Genomic DNA, 15,466 nt, shown 5'->3' with positions numbered 1-15,466 from the left:
CTACCACCACCTTTCATTTTCCTTGGCCTAAAAGATCATATCTGTGGAGCGAGCCAAAACCCGGTTAGAAGGCAGAGAAGAGGAAGACAGACGAAACGCAGAGGCGTTAGTAGAGTAAAAACTGCAGAAGATACTTTATTCGACTTTGGCGCTTCTGTGCGTTTCCCCCAACCCCCCACATGCTCCACAGATCCCTTCCTCTAGGCGCAAGCCTGAGTTCACGCCGAAGTTTAGAACTGTAACCCTCCTTTGACGCATCCCAGAGCCTGGGACCTGATGTCCCTGCTGCGCCTAGGCTACTGGAGTTAGAAGCGTAAGCCTGACTTCTCCCTCCCTCGCCTAATTTTCGAAGCAGAAGCAAGCATTTTCTAAATTAAAAAACAAACTCGGCTAAATCTCAGCTCTAGCCCGATTTCCCGACTTGTACTAGCTTTCGAGTGCCAGAGGCGGGTACAAGAATGTTCACCGTGTCGCCACTTTCAAAATGGGAGATTTTTTAGGATGCTGGTTTGCATTTCACAACGTTGCATGAGGCTGTGGCACAGATTAAAACACCCGCTTGTGCAAATTGATGTCTTCCTCGTTACAGAGAGGCCTGCCTCGAAGATCTCCTGGCCCTGAGGATGGAACAGGAGGAGTAAAACCCCACTTTGGCTGGGAAGCCCCTGGTAGGTTGGAGAAGGAGGAGGGAGGAATTCCATGCGCCAAACAAGTGACAGGGCGCTAAATGGGATTCGCGGTTAGAAGGCAGAGAAGAGGAAGACAGACGAAACGTGGCCTGAAAAACTCACACTGACTCCTCCCAAGCTTTAACCTACGCGGCGGCCTTACGAGCCTCACCGAGAACAACCTCCGCAGTGCTGTCTCAGAATGTGCACTCGCTGCCATCCAAGCACTGCGGTTTATTCCTGTTTCCTCAATTGCGGCACCCCTAAGCCTACTGACAGAGAAACAAGTCCGGCTGACTGCCGCGGCGCCACTTGCATCGGTGTTTAAAATCGAGCTGTTGGCCTTTGCTGAAGCTGTGCACTTTGCGAGTGAGCCATGTACCAAATGGTGCCAGTGACTTGAACCCACTGGTGTCATTTGGCAGTGAAGGGCTCCAGAAACCGGCTTAAGGAAAGGGTTTGGTTTGGGGTGCTCATAAGATCCATGCATATGTATAGCTCTCCGCGGATCAACTGAAGGAAGCGAGCCCAGCCTGCATTACCTGCTGGGCGCTCCTTACACCGCAAACCAAAATTCGCCATTCTACAGGGCGAATTCCTTCATAGGGTTTTTTAAATATATATTGTGGGATACGTCTGTAAGAGCGGTCTCCTGAACAACTATACCTCTAGCGCTTTTGGAGCCTGAGCCCCGCTTGAGATCTGCTCCCAAGTGCGACTGCTAATACTTTAGGTGTAGGAAGGATGGTAGATCCGCTCCCGTCAGCTGAATTTCAGCGCCTTTCCAAAATGGCCGCTTGCTAATAAAGAACCAAGTTCTACGGATTCGGTGGTGGGCTTGGCTGCAGAAAATTGCTATTCAGGAGAAGTGAGGATTTGTGGAGGAATACACTGGTTAAAATGCCTTCAGGAGAACATACTAGCAAACCAATGTGTAACGAATGGAAGGGGGGCTCTGACAAAAAGGCAACTGTCTTTCCTCACAAGTCTGAATTCAGTCTTGAAATTAGAAATGGATATATGCAACCTTCCTGATAGCAAAGGGTTGTCTGTTTTGAGACGTTCAAAAATGGCCGCTTTCCCTGCGCTTGGATGACTTTTTAGCAACCAAGCTTTACTGTTTATAGCAAAGATACTGATATTCTGCTAATTTTTTTCAACAGGTATTTACATTGTTTAATGTTGATTCTGTAAATAATGTCAACATTGTTTAATGTAATTTTTTCCCCTTTTTTTAAAGGCACAGAACTTTCCCCATATGTAGGTTTCTGGAGAATCACTTGCCTTAGATCCGCATAATGAATCTCAGACTGACCACTAGGACGGTTTGCCGCATTTATGCAAATTCATGCACCAAATTGTTTGCTTCACAGTTTTTGCCGCAGTTCCTCCCAGTCTACATGTTTCCAGCCCACGAGGGCGCTGCTGATGCAATGCGGTCCAAAGAATGTGTTTCGGACCGGGAGGGGCTAGGAAATTATAGGTATAAGCTTTGCTGTTTTCCTCTGCTTTTACATTCTTCTGCTTTCTTCCAAGCAGGTCTGTTTCAAAGAAAGCTTATACAATTGCTCATAGTTACATGAACATCATGAAAAGAACTGGATCCCCAGGTCATAAAAACAACACAAAACAAAACTGAATAGCACCCGCTTCTCAGTGAAACCACCTACTAGTGCAGTAGAGACCCTCCAGATTTTATAAATTCTTATTATTAAAAGCAAGCAGATCTGGTGTATTTATTACTTGTCTTACGAAAAATGCACAGGAGTACAATGGTAGTCTTTCTAGGAGTTTGGTATGAGCAGACAAAACATAGACCACTACTGCAGACAGTAAATCGTAACAATGGGCACAGGTGTAAGTTTTATACCACTTCCATTGAAAACGTAATAATAAATAAATAAACAAGATTAAAAACTCTCCTTGGTGTGTCAAGGCACTCCCCAGCAGTTGCATGGAATTTTTGTTTTTTGCTCCTCCAGCCTCCTTTCCTTCTACCCCCTTCTGTGTTTCTGTTTCCCCAGTTTGGTAGGGGATGTGGGGGTGGACCCAGGAGGACGGCTTAAGGGTCATGGGGGTGGTGAACGGAGGGGAGCAAAGGAGTTGGGGTTTCTGACTGTTTGGCACCTTGTGATAATTTGTAATAATTTGATGCTGAAAACTACTAGGACAACGAATATTTATATACTGCTTTTCAACAAAAGTTCTCAAAGCGGTTTGTCGAGAAAAAATATTATTCAAATGAAAACAATACAACTGTTAAAAACAAACAAACAAACAAAAATCCAGTGCCAATAATAAAGGATTACAAGGATAAAAGACCAAAGTATTAAAATGAGCAAGAGTGATGTGCTTTGCTTCTGAGAATTCTCTTTCTCCGCAGATACAGGACATGGTTTGCTACTGGCGGTGAGGCGTGTCTTTCCAGGTTTCTGCGGTTCTGCCTACGCCGGGCACAATCCAACAAAAATGAGAGGCGACTAAAGCTGCAGTCACATGATCACTTTCCTGACGTGTCCCACTGAGCACGATAGCACCTATTTCTAAGTAAACATTGCCGACTTGTCCCATAGAAAGCAATGGAATAGGAATTCCATTGAAGCCTCGGTGTATGGATCATTTCAAAAAAGTGTGTGTGTGTGTGTGTGTGAGAGAGAGAGAGAGAGAGAGAGAGAGAGAGAGAGAGAGATCAAAACCATGCTAAGGCCTTTCTTCCAAGCTTTTTGTGCAAGAAGACCCTTTGCTTTAAGCATCTCAGTGTCTTAAGGCAGAGAAGCCCACCTCTTAACATGGGCAGGAAAATCCCCATGGTTTATTTGCCCTACAATGTGAAGATATGACACATGGATTTCCAATCAAGGCTGCCACCCCACATGCGCAGATAAGCAACTTCAACAATCCCTTTGAAGGGAAACATCTCTGCGCAGGGTTGCAGGCAAAGTCAAGCCTGAGGATCCGCTCTCATTGCTGCCACTTGAAACCGGAATGATGCCCTTTTGTGGTGGAGGTGGTGGTGGTGAAAATCGTTATAGAGCATCATGTTAAACAAAGCCCTTTGGGTGTAAAAAGGTACAAGCCAGAAGAGGGGGGGAAACAAGTAAGCACGTAACCCCTATAGTTCTGTGTCGTTCTTCATCTGTCACTCCATAAAATAATATTTGTGTGTATCTCTCTATATTTGACACAGACATTGGACTCTATCTAGAGTCATTTAGGCACATCTAACCCACTAGAAGTGGGGTCCAGAGCAAGGTCTACACAGCCACTTTGCTGAAGCTAACCACTCTTGGCGTGATCAGTAATGGGAGATGGAGTGATTGGTGTGATCAGTGATGGGTGGCACACCTTTGGGGATGAGGCTCTAGCTGAGGGGCAAAGCATTTGTATTGCATGCAAAAGGTCCCAAATTCAATCGCCGGCATCTCCAAATGGGGCTGGAAAAGACTCCTGCCTGAAACCCTGGAGATCTACTGGCAATCAGTGAAGACTATATGGAGCGAGATGGACCAAGGGTCTGACTGGTATAAGGCAGCTTCCTATGTTTCTATAAACTGCCAATGAAGCTTTAGCCCCCAATTACACATTGTACACACTGGCCACAATGCAGCAGAGAACCTGACCATCTTCAATCCTGTCTTGAGAGTCCCTATCTCTATGCTGGGCTATCCGCAACAGCTTTATGCAAAATGTGTGGAAACGATGACAAAACTAACCCTGTCTATGCTCTAGGCTTCTCACCATCCACAGTTATGTCAGAGACTGCTCCTTCAGTACTGGTATCCTGTAGTGGCTGAGAACATGAACTGCAGAGATTTCTATGAGTCATCAGCTCAAATCTCATTCAAATCTCGCCTGGTAATGGAAGTCTCACAGATGGTCTTAAGAAAGCCGCTACCTCCGAGCGACAGACCCCAGGCTGAAGAGCAGTGACAATAATGCTGACCTACCTGGTGGAGACCTGCCAGGGCTGCTGATAGCATGCAAATACTGTTACTCCACTTGTTACTATTACTACTCTTATTGTTATCTAGGCAGTTCTTTCCATTCTTACTCCATAACAACATTTTATTAGGTGTAACCAGACTTGTCTCAAATTATTGGTCAAGATGGGCAGCATATGATAATGTGACTGCAAGGTAACTTATCACAAGAGGGATGTTGATGAGATATTCTGAATGATTTGGAAGAGTTTTTGAATTGCTTTGTAATCTGAGGAATAAATAGACTTAAGTTAAAATGGAGGTCATGTTGTGAAACCAAAACTTATGATGTGTGTGTATGAGATTTATTTTATTTTTATTTATTATCTTTTTTTTCTCTTTTGCTTTATTAGGCTAAATAAAACAGTTAAGGTGGGTGAGGGTGGGGAGGAAGTTTGGAGTGAATTCTCTTGTCTGGATAGTTTTAATTTATTATTATTATTAGGTTATATAATCAATGACTGACACTATGAGAAAAAATTACTCAAGATAATTGACCCATTGAATTTACATTTAATTTCGGTAGGACTGCTCTGAGAAGTTTACCTCATCCTGAAGGCCAGCATTATTTATTTATTTATCTGCATAGACGAGCAGTATATAAATATCCATAGTATACTTAATCAAACTTTAAAAGTTATGATAATATTAACAGTAAGAATGATGAGATTTCATAATATAGCATAAACATCCGTGAAAATCCTTAAAGTTTAGGTTGTCAATTGAAAGACAATTTCTCCCTAACCCAAACAACATACACACATGTGTTATCAGTTATGTCACAGAACAGCACAATGGATAAACAGATGGGTTGCCTTGCTGTATCAAACTAGAAGACCATCCAGGCCAACACTCTGTCCAAGAACAGTCAGTCAAATGCCCCTGGAAAGCTCACAAAAACCAGGACAAACTAGAAGCAGGTGTCCCTAGTCATCTAGCAATGTGGTGTTCTACTCTTAACTTTAGAGCTTCCATGGTAACAAATTTTGGACGTCTAACTTGGAAGTTCAATTCATTTTAATGAGCTTGCTATCACATGTACAGCGGGGCTGTTTGTATATCTGGGAAGTAAGCCCCACTGATTATAGCGGGACTTATTCCCAAGTGCGTATGCTTAGAACTGAAGCCTTGGACCCCAACCTAGAAAATCGCTGTCTTTACAAAGTCCCATTAAAATAAATAGGAAGGGTTAGTTCAGCGTGACATGCCTCATTGCTTTCAATGGGACTTAAGCACGACTGGCTTTCCATGAATCGGGGCCATGATGTATCAAGGGTACGGACTTCGGCGCGGGGATTTTCAAGGTTTAAACCGAACTACATTATTCTGGGAAGAAACACCCCTGAAAACAGTGGGCCCATCCGACCTACAAACGTATGGAAGCAAGGTGCATTGAAATCATTGGGGACACTTCATTTCCAGGTCACCCGTACAGGATCAGGTTTCCCTTGGTAAATCGGATCGGGCCCTCCAGATTGATAATTGAAGGCCCAACATTCCCTCCCGCTCCCCATAGACAAAGCAATTCCTCTAAGGTGAAGGGCATTCATTGGTCAACACTGGCGTTGTGCCCTAACCGATTCTGTACGCTCAAAGTCGAAGGCAATATCCTAGAGAGCGCTCCTCCTCACTGGCAAGAAACAGTGCTCTATCCTTGAACACTTACACACCGCCGCAAAGCCATTGGCATTTTGCGTCACAGAACCCTGTCTAGCTCACTTGGAACAACTTGGGTCGAATTTTTCCAGGCCTTCGCCCCCCGCCGCCCCCCACCGCCATGCATTCAGGAGTATGGTTGAACCGGCCAGTTCTGCTTTGGATTAACTCAACCAGACCGAGCCGAAGAGAAGAAAAACCAGCGGAACACCGTGACTATTAGACTGGAACCGTGTTGGTTTTATTTCAATCAGTTGCTGATAATTAAAGGCCAATGCTTCATAAAGATAGTTTCTCCCCCCCCCAAAAAATAATCACATTTCTTAATTAATTTACTTTACAAGAAATAAGCGGGAAGGAAAAGTTTCAGCGAGTACAAGTGCACTTGGTTGATTCGCTTTCTAGAGCAGGGTAGGCCTGGCGGTCTGTCCTTGGAACCGAAAGAGAAATTCCCAGTAGAAAGTCACGTACAAAATTGCTACATACAGCTTTCAGTATCAAATCCTGGGTGAAGGGCGGGGAAAGAGGTTCAGCAACAGGAGCCAGCCTGGACTCCCCCGAGGCTGCCCGGGACATTAACAAATAAAATAAACTCTCATCTAGCACAGAAATGTCAGAAGGTAGCGTAAAAGACAGGGTAGGACCCTTGCAACAAAGGTGCCTGGAGCAGCGGTGATGGTGCTCGGCCAAAGGCCTCCATTGTCCTTCGCCAAGGCTCGGAGAAGAGGAGGAGGAGGGGGAGGAAGAAGAGGAGAAGCAGTAGCAGTAGCGGCTTAATTCGCTGGGCCTTCTGCTCTTCCTTCTAGATTCTCCTGGGCCTCCTTTTTGGCCTCCCCTCCTTCCTTTCCCTCTTGCCTGGCAGCCGGGAATTTGTCCTTGTTGTTCTCTTTTTTCCATTTCATCCTTCGGTTCTGAAACCAGATCTTTACCTGCCTCTCGGTGAGTCCTAGCGAGTGGGAGACCTCAATTCTTCTTTTCCTGGTCAGGTAAGGGTTAAAAAGGAACTCCTTCTCCAGCTCTAGAGTCTGGAAACGGCTGTATGTTTGTCTTCCTCTCCGCCTACCAGGAGCTGCTGTTTGGAACAAAAAGCACCGCATTGCTTTAAAAAAAAAACAAAAAAACAAGAACAAAACAAAGCAAGACACACACTACAGCAGCTGCTCTAGATTTTCACCATATCCTAAACACTTATACACCGAAATAAGTCCCACGAGGGATCTACCTGATGCACTAGAAATTAAACCTCATTGAACTCAGGGGCATTTACTTCCCAGTAAGCATACAGGGGCTCAGGTTCCTATAGTCAATCCAGTTGCCTTTCAGATTTAATTCAGGCTAAATCTATTTAAATGTAGGATTAATATGTAGGATTAACCGGAGTGTGTAAGGGCTTGCTTGTGTGGCTTGCGCCCCGAAACAGCGCCCTGCTGAAGAAAAGCAGTTCTAATTCTGAAGAATCATCTCTTTGTTTGTTGTGTGTGTTTTTGTTGACTCCCACAATTAAAAACACTTGTGGATCCCACAGTAATAAACTGTGGAATGGCTTATCGGAGAGGTTAAGATTCTATGACGTATGTTGCTAAATAATAATAACGACGACGACGATGATAATAATAACAACAATATTATTATTGGGGAAAGAGAAAGAAAGAAAGAGAAATAAATAAATCTGAAATCTGTCTGAATTCATGGAGCAGTAATATAAACTGTTATCACAGCTACTGTTACTACTATGGGAAATGGCTTTATTTTGACTTATTTTGGAAAAAGAAAGAATGAGTCACAGCAAGGCTCCATTTCAACTTAAAGAGAGAGAGAGAGAGAGAGAGAGAGAGAGAGAAAGAAAGAAAGTTCAGTTGCAAGGGAAGGGAAGGGAATTTCGCCTCAGTCCAACCTTGTGGTCTCATCCAGGGAAACATGGGAGCAGGAGACGCGCCCTGATTTAAGTGCTCTGGGTCCTCGCCAATATTAGCACTGGACGATTTACAGTCAGGATACTGGACCAGCTCGGCCTCTTGGTGTGTCGTAAAAATCGGCTGTCTCTGTAAGTTATCGTATCCGTAAAACTTGGCGTGCTCCCCTGGACAAGGCAGGCCGGCGCAGGGGGCCTGTGGGGCCAGTGGAGGAGGAGGAGGCGGCGGCGGCTGGTAGGCGGAGGGGCTCCCTCCGGCCAGGTGGTGCTGCTGCTGCTGCTGGTGCTGGAGGTGGTGGTGATAGTAGTCCAGGCCACTGCCGCCCGAGCCGGGCCCAGGAGGGGGCTGCGGTGGTGAGAAGCCCGAGGCGGCGGCAGCGGCGGCTGCCGCAGCGGCCGCAGCGCTGTTCCCGTAGAGCAGGGCGGCGGCGGCCGCAGCGGGCGCAAAGTGACAGTCGTAGTAAGCGGGATTGATGGGCGGCTCGCCCCCTCCTGCCGCCGCCGCTGCCGCTGCCGCCGCCGCCGCCTTGTACTTGGAGTAGAGCGGATTGACGAAGTAGGAGCTCATCGGAGGGCGGGGGGCGAGCGGAGGCGCCACCAGCAGCAGCAGCAGCAGCAGCGAGAGGAGGAGGAGCAGCAGCGGGGCCAGCCGAGGCCCACCACCCGCTCGCCTCTGGCCCAGCTACTCCTCGCTTACTCCCCAGTTACTCAGCCAGGCTGCTGCTGCCGCCGCCGCCGCCGCTGCCGCCTGCTCTGCGGACGCGCCGGTGACCAGGGCTGGGATATAATCGCTCGCCGACTGACCTGCCTCACTGCTTTTACTATTTCCTATTAGGCACACACAAGGCAGCCCCGCCGCCACACACTCACTCACATGGGCCGGGAGTTCAGGGCAAGGCAGGGGAGCTCGCTGGCTTCGGTTTACACTCACCTCCTGAGGCAGAAAGCGAACCAACCAACCAAAAATAATAATAATAAAAAAATCCCTCCCAGCTAACCAGCCAGCCAGCCAAAGCTACCCCACCGGTTGCCCAGCCGAGCGGGCGCGCGCGCCCCCAGCCCATTCCCCCCCACCAGCGGTGTGAGCGCTCGTTGGGAAGGCGCAGATGCCTCTGGAACTCACGGAGCCGAGAGAAAGAGGGAGCGATCGGGCCCAGAGAAAGGAGGGGAGCTGTCCCGCATGGTCCAGGAGGCTGAGGAAGGCCCAGGCTTGCTGGCTGGCCGTCTTGCTTGTGCTTGTTTTCATCCTCAGGGTGTGTAAAAGAGACAGACTGCTCTGGGGACAACCGCTGGGCAGAGCTCTCGCCTATCTTTTAGGCCACGTCCTAGAAGCACTAGGACGTTAACTCATAGCAAACAAACCATGCCTCTGAACATGTACAAAGTGCTTCGTAATCTGCCGCCCCCCAACTTCTGGAATTAAGAAGGAGGGATTCCACTCCCAAAACTGATATGGGAGGGGGAAAGGATCCTGTTCCCAAACTCAGATCCCATGGTATTGGCAACGCGCAGGCCCAGAAGGTCAGAAATCTTCAGAGGGGACAAGGGCGATGTGAGCAAGGGGGAGAACCCAACGCAAAGCCTGGTGAAAGCAGAAGATGCGCAGAGTCCCCCCCCCCACACACACACAACAAATGGGGCGTTTGCTATGGATTTCAACGGAATGTGGATTTCCCCCCAAAGTGCTGAAGGAAGCTCCTGTAAGACAAGAAAAGATTGCGATATATTCCCCAGAAGATTTTAAGAATTAAAAAGTGGAGACATGGTGGAGGGACATCGAGGGGGCATGGAGGGGGGGTCTTTTGTTCAGGCCAATGGCAGGAGAGATGCACGTTTACCCTTGACGCAGTGCGCGCCTGGCTGCCGCTCCCGGATTAATTGATACTTAATGGAAGTCATGCTCATGAATACGATTTCCCTCATTTCACCCTTGGTGGACGTCATTAGCGAAGCGAGCAAGCAAACCGGGCGGCGGCGGGTGTGTGTGTGTGTGTGTGTGTGTGCGTGCGCGCGGGGGAGAAATAGGAAAAAACAATCCTGGATGGGTGAGCACTAGCATAGCTTGGGGTGGGAATCCAAATCCAGGCAGGTTTTCCGAAGGGAGGGAAGCGAGGGAGCACCCGCAAAAGCGCGCCGCAGCGGTACCTTTGCACTGCTGGAGGCACGGTAGGCTCCATCGCTCCCTTTGGAACGTCTTCCTCGCCAGAGCAGAGGACCGAGATGACCAAGGTTGGCGCAGCTATTCTACCGCGGGGGAGGCAGGACAAGTGGGGGGGGGCCCACTTCTTCTGCCTGATCCTTGAGGCAGTTTGGTCTGGTGTAAGGGGCTCGGATCGAGCCCGCTGGGCCGCTGGGCAGAAATCCGAAGGTACAAATTCAGGGTATCCCATTGTTAGGACAGCGGTTAGATCTGGAAAGGAGTCCCCACTTCTTTTCTTGAGGAATGCAATCATCTGGACAGATTCCGAAATGCAATAATAAATTAATAGCTAGAGAGCCTGCTTTCAATAGTATAGATTTGGGAAGAGGAAAGGGGGATCTTTAATTAAAAGCAAACCTCTAGCTGAAATAAATTAAAATCCCATCTTGCATCTCTGCAAAATGATATGGGCTGAAATACCGCACAGAGGCAGAGAGAAGCATGAGAAAGAGTTTGATGTGGATCACATCAAATATTTGTGGTTAAACTACCCTTTCTTTCTTTCTTTCTTTCTTTCTTTCTTTCTTTCTTTCTTTCTTTCTTTCTTTCTTTCTTTCTCTTTGCCTTATTCCTTTTATTGTAGTGGTTGGTGTTTTGTTTTGTTTTTAACATTTGATTTCATGGAAAACAACAAATAAACAATTCTATTTTTTCCCCTCCCTGTTTGTATAGATAAGCGGCCCTGGCATACAATTTAGACTTTGCGTTCCTTCAGGCGGATTCAGCTGACTAACGAAAGACATGGGAAGGAACGAACGTTCTACAATAATTTCAGAAATCTTTCATCGGGAAGAAACAAATGGAAAAGTAATTTTGAGGGGGAAAGAGTGCCTAGTTGGGAGGCGCTCCCTCCCTTTCAGTTTGGCCTTTTTAAATCATCGATTGTGAATGTTGCGTTCCCAGTCACTGCCATGGTGTAGTTTCATTAAACAATGTTTGCTACTTACCCTATTCGAAGTTTGTTTCCTCTACGCAATAAAACAGGCCTAGTCTGGGTGCCGGCGAATTGTTTCTATTTGTAGACTTAGGCCCCGGCTTCAGAAGCTTTTCTCCGGTACTAATAGAGTTAGGGCTGACGGAGAGGAGTAAAAACTAGGGCGAAACTCTACAACGTTCCTCAGTCACTTCAAATGCTTCAATTACATCAGAACGAATTTATAAACACAATCCAAGGTGAATCGAACATATCCTTTGGATCTTCTGCTGGTACAAGACTTCACAATCTTCCGAGAGTTTGTTTTCCTGTGGATGGCTAACTATAGTAGACCTGAGTATTAAAAAACCTGCCCCCTCTGTTTTATTTCTTAGCCATGTTTAGTAGCAGCCCTCAGAAATAAAGATGTTTTATTAAGATACATAACCAGGCATGCTCATTTTTACGCTGAAATACCATGTAGAGCTCGGAGGAGGAAAATTCAAATACAAGGTTAACAGCAATACAGAAGAGAATCCTTTTGCCTCCACTGAACGCCTTTTAGAAAAAAGAGAAACTCCAAACACGAAAATTTGCATTAAAGGGGAGACCTTCACAATGCATCTTTTCCTTACCTTGAGTAGTTCCCGGGTTTAATTAGAGTTTATATTTTCTGGGGTTGAGGTTTGATCCTCAGTTGCAAGAACAGACAAGAAATATGTCACATACACTCAGAAACAATGTCGAATGTTCTAAATAACAGCAGCAGCAACAATATATTCCTTTCTTCTACATACAAGATGTTTTATATCTATATCTATTTACCGATATAGATAGACATATACATAGATATAAAAGGGATTTCTATCATAGACCTTCCTATGGGCATTTTAAATATAAAAGAATGACCTGAATTCTCCTGAAGACACAGATTTTTATTTCACTTGCTTATGGTCTCTAATAATTAAATGTGGTGTCATGGAAAAATTAATATGGGTGAGTTGTGTTTGAAGTGCTGACTGAGCACATTTCCTCAATGTAATTAGTTATAGCATTGTAAAGAACGCTCGTGTTCATTTATTTTTGGCCACAAACACCAAATTGATGGATTAAAAACAGCCTATACATATTTTAATAAACACAGAATCCTGTTAAGATATAAAAATTGGAAGTGTCAAACAACATAAAATGGAGCAACACCGCCCTCTAGTGGCGAAATGAAATCTTGACCACCATGCAGTTCAACGCCACGTTTCTGCTTTTTCTACTATGTATCTGAAATAAATGTAGTTGCTTTGATTCTTGATTTCCATTATTGTTTCTCATTTCTCTTTTTTGTTAACTAAAAATGTGTTAAAATGCCATGCAAAAAACAACAACAACAAAAAAACCCCAAACCCTAGGAACGTGCAATTATTACAAATTACAAATATTCTTTATATCCACAAATAGGTTGTATATGCTCAGTCTTACATCTTGAGTAACAAGGAAACTTTTACAATGGATATACAGTGGTGCCTCATGTTAACACTGGGCTCTTTGATTCATACATGCTTTTAACTTAACTGAATAGATGTCTTCTTTAAGCCTAAGCAAATTTAAGGTATCAAAATGAATGAAGAATTCCATTCCAGTTTTAACTAGGTAGTATGAAATCAGATATTCCATGATGAGTAATTTTTGAATGTTTCGTTTTGTTTTCATGTTCTTAACTATTCTGCCTTGAACTTGTCGTTTTAATTCTATTTCTCATTGGAAGCATTCGAGAGCACCCCAATTCCGGTCCACTAGGAGAACACTTAATTTTGTTTCTTAACTGCTTCATTGAGGGGCCCAAATCATACAACATACGTGAACTCTTGTAAATGAAAAAGAAGCGTCAAACGGATTGTTGAAAGGGGTGAAGGTGCATGCGCTTCCTATGAGATATGGGTCGGCCGGGGTGCCGTTTTGAAATCAATAAACGTGGACTTGGATCAAACCCCTGCCAGTTCTGCTTCTGTCCCATCCCAGCCAATTGGTCTGAAATCAAACCTTCTCCCGCGGCACTGTTTCAAGGTCTGCGCCCTCAGTCCCACTATGTCGGCCTGCTCCAGCAATTTTGCATACAAATGTACTTAACCCGGTCTGCATGCAGTTCAAAAGACGCCCTGGCTATCTAACATAGGCGTAGTCCTCCTCGATCGGCAAAGCAACCTCGTTTGTTTGAACCGTCTCCGTTTTTCAGACCTCTTGTCTGCCTCATCGGGTGACATAGTGAAATTTATAGTCCAGATTTTAAGACCTGGTTTTGTCTGCTTTGGTGTTTTATCCTAACAAACACAAACATCAAAATAGGATGCCCTCAAAGAAAAAGCGCCAGCGCACATCGTAAACTCATTAGGCCCAGACGTCTAGCCTTCTCAATGATTTTATGATACTTCGGCTCTTCCTGCTTTAAAAAGAATGATAGGGTTAGGGTTGACAATGAATGGGGAGGTAATGACACACCTTTTCCTAGGCCTTTATCACGGTGCATCTTCAAGGGGAAAGGGCAAGGGGAAAGCGAGAGCCTCTCCAGAGCCCCAGGTCTCTGCCACCGCTGCCTAAACATGACACCTTCTTTTCAATTGCCCTGCTGCTCATGCCTGGATTAAATGGCAGCGCGAATGCCCAGAATGTCAATGGCATTTCATCCAAACAAAGCCTCTCTTCTGCTCTACGGGGTTCCAAAATCCTCTCCCTCTCATCCGTAGACACTAGTGTCTGTAGACCAAATTGTGTGTGCCCGCGAATAATGTGCAGGATCCAACCCAAGTTGAGCATCTCCCATTGCTTTCAGCCGGAGAGTTAAACTTGTGCTGAAATCTCCCACCGAAATCAATAGGATTTCAGCCTCTGAGTTTTGCCCACGTCATGCCCCATGGACACACATATGCATCTACACTTACTGACAGACATACTTCCAAACATATTCAGATCAAGTCGTTTGATGGAAGAGGGCAGATTGTTAAACACCCACTCAATGACACTGACAGAGTTGATCATGTCAAAGTGGCATCTCTCGATCAAGTGACTTTTCAAGTTAAGGTTTTAAAAAGTCCAGTGGGTCGGAGCACAGAGAGAAAGATGTAATAAGTATAAGTCAGCTTCAATTCTATGTGTGGATGACTTGATTTGTCTTACATTTCCCCCACACATCACTGAGCTGAAATTGTTAGATGAGCCTGTAGAATAATAATAATAATAATAATTATTATTATTATTATTAATAATAATAATATTGCATCACGTGTACCACCAAAGACCATAAACTAGGCACACTCAGAATGTACAATTGCATTTAAAGCTCACAATCTTCATGAGAAAAGAAGGTCAATGGTCTCAGAGTAGAATCTCTGAGGAGCCACTTTTCCTACTAAGCATCTCCAGGTACCGCCTGGCGCTTTAGACTAGGGGTTTTTTTTGCTTCATTACTGGGGAATTGCACGTACCTCGGATTCAACCAGAAAAGATCTCAACAGATCTTCTGTGAAGAATTCTGTATGCCTGCAATATACAGAAGATCAGCTGAAACCCTTCGTATTTGGACCCGATTTGGATGGTACTATGGCAGACCTCCTGTTTTCAAGCTCAGTTAACATATTTCCCCCCCAGAAGGGATTTCCTGAAGTTGTGCACAGATTCTGGAGAAGACAGTGACGAAATAGTCCTGTTTTGGTGTGGTTTCTTCAGACCATGCGAGATTAATACATGCCGTCTATGTCCACCATATAAAGAGAAATCAAAGGCACACACACACACACACACAGAGGAATATAGTCCTTCTCCGCCCCAACCTCCCAAAGATGGGAGGTCTTTATTATAACCTATAATAAAGGTTATATTCTATTATAAAATATAAATAAATAAAGGCTGAATTTTAATATATAATAAAGGTTATATTATAAATTCTAATATTTATTATAACCTATAATAAAGACTGACCTGAGGTCAGTTTTTATTATAACCTATGAGAGTTACCAAAAAAAAAAAAAAAAAGTCCTGAAGAGGGTCACGGAGAAGGGGGAAGACAATATGAAGCAGTGCTTAGCAGAAGCCAAAGGGATGTTGGGCCTACCCAAGTCCATGCTATTTCCATTACCACCTCTTAGGCAG

At 45.1% G+C, this 15,466-nt stretch overlaps 1 protein-coding gene across 1 annotated transcript; it reads right to left on the bottom strand.

The window, feature by feature from the left end:
- Positions 1 to 6,581: 6,581 nt before the first annotated feature.
- Positions 6,582 to 9,092, bottom strand: HOXD8 (homeobox D8). Its single transcript, XM_053276113.1, has 2 exons — positions 8,199 to 9,092; positions 6,582 to 7,376 (listed from the first exon to the last, which is right to left on the bottom strand). The coding sequence occupies exons 1-2, from the start codon at positions 8,782 to 8,784 to the stop codon at positions 7,078 to 7,080; spliced, it is 885 nt and encodes a 294-aa protein (XP_053132088.1). The 5' UTR covers positions 8,785 to 9,092; the 3' UTR covers positions 6,582 to 7,077.
- Positions 9,093 to 15,466: the final 6,374 nt, after the last annotated feature.

This window comes from Hemicordylus capensis, chromosome 1 (assembly GCF_027244095.1).
Source record: "Hemicordylus capensis ecotype Gifberg chromosome 1, rHemCap1.1.pri, whole genome shotgun sequence".
Taxonomy (NCBI): Eukaryota; Metazoa; Chordata; class Lepidosauria; order Squamata; family Cordylidae; genus Hemicordylus; species Hemicordylus capensis.
The sequence above is the reverse complement of the archived record's forward strand: the minus strand, read 5'-3'. Positions and strand labels throughout refer to the sequence as shown.